This window comes from Anoplopoma fimbria, chromosome 19 (genome assembly GCF_027596085.1).
Source record: "Anoplopoma fimbria isolate UVic2021 breed Golden Eagle Sablefish chromosome 19, Afim_UVic_2022, whole genome shotgun sequence".
Classification (NCBI taxonomy): domain Eukaryota; kingdom Metazoa; phylum Chordata; class Actinopteri; order Perciformes; family Anoplopomatidae; genus Anoplopoma; species Anoplopoma fimbria.
Window position 1 is genome coordinate 15,638,034 of NC_072467.1, and position 9,143 is coordinate 15,647,176.

General features: G+C 41.2%; 1 protein-coding gene across 1 annotated transcript; it reads right to left on the reverse strand.

The window, feature by feature from the left end:
- Positions 1-613: 613 nt before the first annotated feature.
- Positions 614-9,143, reverse strand: LOC129108773 (olfactomedin-like). Its single transcript, XM_054620687.1, has 5 exons — positions 9,034-9,143; positions 8,444-8,602; positions 4,937-5,149; positions 4,159-4,291; positions 614-2,026 (listed from the first exon to the last, which is right to left on the reverse strand). The coding sequence occupies exons 1-5, from the start codon at positions 9,058-9,060 to the stop codon at positions 1,179-1,181; spliced, it is 1,380 nt and encodes a 459-aa protein (XP_054476662.1). The 5' UTR covers positions 9,061-9,143; the 3' UTR covers positions 614-1,178.

Sequence of the window (9,143 nt, forward strand, 5' to 3'; positions counted from 1 at the left end):
ATCCTAACGATACCCATCCTGACTCTTTCATTGTATTTCAGAGAAAGCAATGCCAAGTGTGAATACATTTCTTGTCTCTGACTTTCAGGAGCAGCTACGAGTATCTCAGTCTTGTCTGGGAAGCAGTTAAAAAGAAAAAAAGGAAGGCAAGCCTTTTGATTTGTGTGTCAACAACTGTTTAAAAAAGTCAGATGCTCATGCTATTGAACCTGACCCTTTGTTATGATTCATAGTCAATCATGTACAGACTATCAAAGAACTCCTAACATAACCCTCCGTCGTCCTTGTGTCTGTCCTAACACATATACTGCTCTTAGACTGCAGTGGCCTCTACGTACATAGAGCTAGAACTAAATGACATCCTGAGATGTAGCTCACAGATAACGTGCAGCCTCACGCTCACTATGTGACTACCATCCTATGGACAACTATGTGTCCCTTTTTGCCATAGATCCTTTACTGTTTTATATTTTTCATTGTTAGTAAATTCTCACAGAGCTTCCAAGCATGACTGAAATCATGAAGACACACCAGTCTGACATTACAGCCAACCCCATAATGAAGATATTTGTTTTTTGGAAAAGTCCTACCAAAAGTTAATTATTACAGTTTCTGATTTTCCAGTTTTACAACATTCTGTTACATTATAAACATTTGTGAAAACATAGAGTATGTGATAGGCCCTATAAATCCTATCAATATGAAGTACCTGATTCGATATAAGCCCTGTTTACATCTGGCATTAACAAGTATCTAGTGATCCGATCACAGTTCACACCTGAAATACAATGCAACCCTTAATCTTTATGCAAAAATACATGCAGATAATTTCTGTTTGGAAAGACCAAATGCGTTGTTGTTTCTTAAGTGGTGGGAGGCAGCAATCCACTTCCTGTTCCTTTTCTGCCGGGAATTAAAAGAAGAAGAAGAAATCAAAACAATACAGACTTTGACTCACTCGTATGATATCTCTATGGGCTTTTTTGAAACTTTCAGACGTCGTGGACAGAGCCAGCTCACATCATTTTAGAACCATCTGGACATGAGAAACAGGAGGAACGTATTTTGCTGTTACGTCCTTGTCGGGGATGCATAATGAGTGTTTACGCTACAAAAGATATTTGGTCAAATGTGTCCAAGACCGAAGTGATCGGATCACAAAGCGTCCTGGTTGTCGTTCACACTCTGAAGTGGGCCTGGTAGGCCAGCAGATATCCATCGTTGTACATGTAGATCTGCTTGTTGGTGGGGTTGTAGCTGAGACTGGCCACTCCTTTAGCCACCTTCTCCATCGGCAGTTCCAGTGAGTTGTCCTCTTTGCCCGTTGCTGTGTCGAAGGCGTAGAACACCTCCTCTCGGTTATCGTCAACATACCGAGTGGCGTACATCACGCCGCACACCATGAAAGCATTGCTCACCGCCTTCTTGAACAGCCTTGTCTCCCATGTCTGTGTGACATTGAGCGTCTCGCCGTCCCAAACTAGCCGGCTCACCACTAGATTGCCATGGTTACCGACGGTGGCATACAGGGCCCATAGTCCCGACTCATCTGCCTCCACGTCCACATCACTATTGGGGCGGCAGTCGTAGTAACAATACGGGAACTTGTTGTTGAAACCCACGCCAATACCCGGAAGGGTCACCCGCTGGACGGTCTTGCTGGTCAAGTTGTAGCGGCAGACATCTGCAGAGCGGTAGCAGTGATAGTACAGCGCTTCACCGTATAGGACGGCACTGGGACCCTCAATGGTGTTGGCGTGAGTGAAGGACGGAGCCAAGGTGAAGTCTCTGTGGTTGGCGGAGGCCATGAAGTCTTCGTAGGTTTGGTATAGGCGCAGGGTGTTGCTCCAGATGTGGCTGTTGAGCAGAGGCTGAACCCAGTAGCTGTTCTTCTGGCCCTCGCTGTCCATCTGGGCCTGTTGGCCCCACGAACCGGAGATGTAGGTCTTACCATAGGGACTGACCTTAGTCGTGACAGGATCGCTAATGTTGGCGATCAGGCCCTTGAGGCAGTAACTGTCCTGGCCTGGAAACAGAGAGAGATGAGAAGGTGAATGCACAGTGCAGTCTAAAGCAGGGGAAGCCAAAACAGGGAGGCAAGGAGCCGATGAGTCGCCCGTGTCTAAAACAAGCATGACTCAGTGGCAGAGTTTGACCAAAGCTTTTTTTTTCTGGCGTATTTTCTGGATTCGTGCAATGGGAGCTAGATTCTCGGGTCACGCGAGAAACGCAGGATCACATATCAAATGAAAATCCATCCTGTCAGGCTTCAAATAAAGAGTCTGCGTCTGGTAAGCCAGAGCAAGGACCAATCAGCATCATGTGAGGAGCTACTGGCAACTATGGGTGTGGAAAATTTAGTACACTCTAAAAACTAACATCAATCGGGTGCACTTTGAGAGCAAAATAAAAATGCTAGATCTATAAAGAACTTTGCACTCTTGTAAACAATTCTGTTTTTCAGCAGTGGTGGAATGTAACTAAGTACATTTACACAAGTACAATTTTAAGGTACTTTATTTGACAATATTAGGTACTAGTTAGGCAACTATTTCAAATAAACACCTTTCAGCTGCAACATTAAAGTGATCACATTCAACACATAGATGCATCAATAATTATAATACAATGATATTGGCCTTTTATTTGAAATGGGCCATTCTGGAAATTGGGTATACTTTTACTTTTGTATTTTTATTAAGTAACATTTTAAATGCAGGACTTTTACTTGTAACAGAGATTTTCAACAATGTGAATTAGTAAATCATTTAATCAAACACATTGGTTGAATGGTGATGACACGTCAAAAAGGTCACACCCACAAAGCATGGTGAACGAGACGGGGTCTCTGTTTCAAGACGGGTTAGGTGGATTGCCGACATTAGCACCGACCGCGAACTGCCCCGGTTATTAGTCGTACCGAGCTGCGAACTCCGTCTCCCCCGCAGGTAGAGAGGGCAGAGCTAGCATGACCCCGGAAAGTATGTAAGAACATTTTCGGTTCATAATGAAACTTTGTCCGGGCGGTAATTAATTGGAAACCAAAAAGGAAAATTGTGAAGTCTTAGCCTTATTTTTTTCCCAGGTCTTGTGGATCCCCCATAAAATGCTACCCCATAGTTTGAGAACCACATTAAGGAATGGCAGGTACTTGGACACCAGGATGCATTAACCAAATTTACATTTAAAATCAATAATAGTGTACAGAGGATATTCAGTTTTAAACGTCAGCGGTTGAATTTTTGAAGTTCGTTCCTTCCCCCAATTTTTTTTATCAATGCATGTAAGAGCCATGTTATATGGTTAACAGTTTTTTGTACTTTAATTTTATTTCAGAAGTAAAGTAAAATGTTTTAAAATACATTAGAATCAAGGTAATTGGTCAAGTTGCAAAATGGGCTCTGATGTGCATTTCTGCCTTATTAACATGAAAGCTCCTCTAGTCTGTCCTGCTATTGGAGAATGTTTGGTTGGCTCCTTTAAGTGGAGTTAGTGCTAGTTAAGTGTCGATGTCGAGCAACAATTTTTCTGACCGCAGATTGTAGACTGTATTTTAGTTACTGCCAGCAGAAGGTCAGTTCTTGAAGATGGTCTATTATTGCATATGGATGCATTTTTGTTTACTTTTTTTTTTAATGGAATAAACTACTTTTGATGCAATACGAGCCTCATCTTTAGACAGCTGACCATCGAAAGTATGGCCTGCAGAGGAGCACGTTTGAGTTGGAAGGTAGTCTACATGAGTCAGAACCCTCAAGATCCAGTAAGACATAGTGAGGAAGGTTTTTAAACAAGTTACAATTACAATGCAACAATATTTGGATTGTTCAGTTGTATAATGACAAATGTAATGGCCAAATTAATAGCAATGTTCGTACATGTATTTAAATTACTACTGTACTGCACTCTGTAAAACATTGATGGAAACATACTTTATTCTGCTGGAGGTCAACTTTTTCCTGAGAGAATTCATCACAGTTATTACAAAGAATGACTGTCTCTCTTACACACACTTTAACAGTCTTTCACCAACACACACACACACACACACACACACACACACACACACACACACACACACACACACACACACACACACACACACACACACACACACACACACACACACACACACACACACACACACATTATACTTGCCTCTGAAGTCTTTGGGGATGGACTTGCAGGACTCAACGCTGTTCTTCAGGTAGCGCAGTTTCTCTTTGAGAGTCTTCATGTTGATTGTGTCCGACGTCTCCATCCTGTCTACAGATGTACGCAGTTTACCCACCTAACACACACACACACACACACACACACACACACACACACACACACACACACACACACACACACACACACACACACACACACACACACACACACACACACACACACACACACACACACATACATTGTACACATACTGTTTATGTTAAAAACATAGTATCAAGTATCAAACAATATTTCATATCGCAGTGTAAAGAACAGAAGCTTTTAGCTTTGAAAGACATATCTAAAGGAACTAACCAAACCAGTGTTAACCCAGTTATATTTAAAAGAGTCTGTTTTTAGAATTTCTAACTTAGTGCAAAGCAGATGATATGCTTATGATTCGGTATACCTGGTCAATAGATTACTACATTAGTTAGTGCTTTAAATAATTTTGCCTTTTTTTGTCTTGGCAATTGCAAAAAACTAAGATATGTGCATGGTAACCCGTTACATTTGTTTTCTATATATATATATATAACTACATTTCAGTTGTGGTCTCTTTTTTCTTGTATTTCTGTTTTGTACTCATGACATTACACTAACATAATGCAGCATTCTTATTTATATCACATGTGTCTTTGCTGTATCATATTGCTATTTGTTTATTGAACATAGAGTTTCACTTCATGTTACTCATGTGGACTATTACTATCCGCGGTACCTCTTTGGAGAGTTTCTTTGTCTGGGCGTTGTTTAACTGGCTGTGGATGGCTCCGATGTCTGTCTCCAGCTGGCTGAGCTCTTGGCCCAGCACGTGCAGAGGCAAGTCGGTGTAAAGGCCCTTGTTGTGCAGGTACTGGTGAGGCTTCAGCCGCTCCGTCATGTTCTTGATCAGAGCCTGAATCTGGGGGAGACGGCTGTTGGACAACTCCAACTGCAGGAGACACACAGAGACTCTGAATGTGTTTTCAGGGTTCAAGTAGCGTCATCTGAAACGTCTTCTTTTCCTCATATTTATTGGGTACTGTACCCATGGATGGATTACTGAACGGGCCAGCCATGGCACAGGCCCAGGGGCCCTAAGTATCAGGGGCCCCTCGGACCTTCAGTTACAAAATGTCCCAAAGAGACAAATACAAACCAGGAAGAAACTCAAAAGGACCACAAAGAAACATAAAAGAACTAGAGAGACAAAAAGACTGCAAACAGACAATAACAACTAAGTGAAGACACAAAATGACTACAAACAACTTTGAAAGGGGATAAAAGTTCTACAAAGAGACATAAAACCACAGAGAGATGTGTAACGGCTAAAAAGAGACATAAAACAACAACAAAAAAGAGGCCAAACAGATATAAAGCCACTTGCTCCTATGTAGGAGTGGGCCATGTTGCATGTCTGTTCCCAGGGGCCCATTGGCTCATAATCCAGGCATGACTGTACCTTCACAACACAAGTAAGGCAGGAGAGCCAAAGAGTCTGAAATACTGAGAGTAATCGGTGTTGAATGGATGCCTTTCTACCTTTACAGTTGGCCATGTTCCTCAAAATTAGTCATGTTTTTTTGTTTCTGCTTGATTATTAATTTTAGTCATATGTTTCAGTTTATTTGATTCATGAATCAATCGGTTGATAAATGACATCAGCTTGTTGAGTTTGTCTGTTTTATGGGTTGTTGATTCTCCTGCATGTTGGGGTAGATCAGCTGCCCCATCAAAGGAAAAAGTGCAAACCTTTGCCTCATTATGTCCTCTTAGCGAGGAGGAGCTGGGCTGTCCTCCCCCGCCCCCATATATCAGTCATATCCTGGTTTTTACAAAATTGTATTACTGAAAACATGGCATAAATTGATTGTTTTTAATGGCTGTTGACAGTTAATTCTGGTTTATAGAGTGATACAAAGAGAAAAAACTCCAATATGTCAACAAAATGAAAAGATTCTGAACCTGGCTTTATCCACAGTTCAGTTTTCTGTTCTAGAAAGTAATGCAAATTAGCACATATTCAATAAGACAATGCCTTATGTAGCCCTGCCTAAATAATTCCTTTAGACATCAGGATGTTAATAGTTTTTACACAAGTTAAGAGTGTATAAGTATTGGTAAAAATAGATCCATATGAATAAAACAGTTAAAATAAGGGAATCATAATCTTTACAGTTCAAAGGTTAGAGTTCATGCAAATGAGCATAGTTTGCTTAATATGTACATGATCCAGCATGTGTGTTCAGCCCAACACCCTAACATGCTAGCAACATAATATGTAAATCTTTGTATTTCATTGTTTAATTGGATTAACAGCTAATCGAATCCCATTCTCCAGTAGAGGGGCGGGGCTTAGGCGTACGCGGCCAGGGACCATGATTTGGAGAAAGGCAGAAGCAGAGAATGTCTAATATGAGGAGAACTGGCACTCGCGGGTTAGTTCCGGGTTTCCGGACTGGTTGCAGTAATAATCTTTGACCATGCGGGGCGCTCGTAGGCGAGTCCAGAATGAATGGGAGCCAACGGGGTTTTATCCTCAGAATCCACTTTTCTCACGATGTAATTTTTTGTCAAGTAATTTGAAAGTTGCTATCAAAGGGTGGGGCTAAAATAATAAACTCAGCTGAATATTGCATTTTTTAAGGTCACGTATCTGTTCTAAAAAGGTGTTCAAAAAATGCGATGACGTCACACTGTCAGAGGTACTGCTTTACGGCAGTTTCTGAATCACTTCGGCACTTCCTTTTATTAACATATAATAGTATAATATATATATATATATATAATATAAATACAGTACGCAAAAATAACTTCGACGGAAAGTCCTCCTTAAGATAATGTTTCCGATGCGCTTCAGCTTCAGATGCCGTCAAGAGGGGTCTCTGGTCGTAATCAGTCGCAAGTCCGTCCCTGACCAATCAGCATTCATTAGCAGAATGCTAGCGTATACGGCCAACAACGGCCCAAACTGTAAGAAATCGAAAGGACATAAGTACTCACTCATTTGACTTTTGAACCATAATCTATATTGAACTTGCGGAATCTACAATAAAATTTGCGATATTTCAACGACAAGCAGGTGAAAGAGGCATAATTAGCCGTTTAGCCCGATAGACTCCCATTCAATCTGGACTCGCCCGCGATCACCCCCAGTGGATGTCTCATGGAACTACAACCAAAATCGGTACAATGGGGCGTATAGGGAGTGCCCAGGCTCTTCGTAGACGGGCTCTGGCAGAAGCGAATTATCACCGTCCAGTGAATAGTGTAAGAGAGCAAATTGTTCATAACTTAGTGGCTGACGACCAGTTATCCTATGGTTTGGACTTTTATGATCTACAAGAGACGGACATTGGTGACTCTAATAGAGAAGAGGGGGAAGTCTCCTTTGGACCACTATGGAGAAGTGTTTCCCGCTTGTGCGTGTGCTGCTGTAGACTGTTGCTGCTGTTTCTTCTGCACTCTGCCTGCCGTCCATCACCCAGCTTCTCCTCACCTGCCCTTCTGAGCGGCCACAGCAGTTTTAGGCCTCAACGCTCTCAAGCCACGACTCAGGCCTGCAACGGGGTTTTTGGTTATATTTTGGTTAAAGCTGTAGAGTGAGTGTATGTGTGAGAGAGTGTGGGTTCACAATGTATTGATTTTCACATGTTAAAGATGTTCTGTCTGCCTGTATGGTAACCAATGAAGATTCCAAAAGAAGGATTTACTGAGAGGAACTCATAGCCATTTTGTGTTTATTAATATGTCTATTTACATTCATTCTATGAGTCATCTGCAATAATATTGTTTGTTGTACCTGCTCTAATAAATACCAAACATTGTGTGTTAAGGCATTTAAAGTATATTTGGTTTATCAAAGTTCATCACAAATAAGCTAATTCATGTTTTGGTAATAACTGTTTAAAACAAGATAAAAGGACTTAATAGAAGGCAAAGACCTTTTATTTGACTTCCTTAATTCTATTGGAGGCACCGCCAGTCATTTCAGTTTTCAGAATAAGACGTACTTAAATAATTCATAAGAACAGGTAATAGCGCCATTAGGTTTAAAACTACCCAGGACCCCGCCCATAGTACTACTACACCTGGCAGATTAACGTAATACTATATAGCTACATGGGATGGGTGTTACACTTATTTGCATATTTACACGTAACTTCTCATATGAAAAAATAATTTAAGTAATCAACTGTGGAAGTTATTTTTGGCGTATTCATGTAAAGTGCTGCTTGGTTCTCACCTCTTCCTGCAGGCTGTTCAGAGATCCTTCACAGGACTGGACCTGAACCAGCACGGCCTCGTAGTTCACAGCGGGGAACGACCACGAGGCCGGGTCCACCTGGCAAACACACGAGCCATTCTTGTTCTGGCCCGCCACACGCTCGGCCCCGACGACAGCCTGCAGTCACACACCATAAAAAAACACTGATGTTGTATACAGGTGGTTTACAGGGACAGTAAAGAGACTGCATTAACACAACAACCAACAAACAACTCAAGGACGACTAAAACATGTCTAAACATTTTTGATTTAGCTTTTTGTTGTTTTAATTGTAAATGTTTTCCAGTTTAGTCATCTGTTGACATTTTTGATTACTCTTAAAATGTAAGAGTAAATGCATGCTTTCTTCCTACCACTTTTATTTATTTTATCTGTAAAAGGAAGGTTTTCTGTTTTTATTTACTTTTAATTGTTCACCACTTTGAGCGACATAGTCTGTATGACATGTGCTATCTAAATAAATATTATTATTATAATTTTAATTATTAAAAAGACAGAGAGAAGTGCTACTAGCATTAACATCTTATTGAGTAGGATATCAGACTCACCGATGAGAGCAGCAGCAGCAGCAGCATGTTTGCAGGAGAGATGATGTTGGACTGACAGGGACAGACGCTGGTGGGACTGAAGTCCTCTTCTCTTCTCTCTGACCATCACA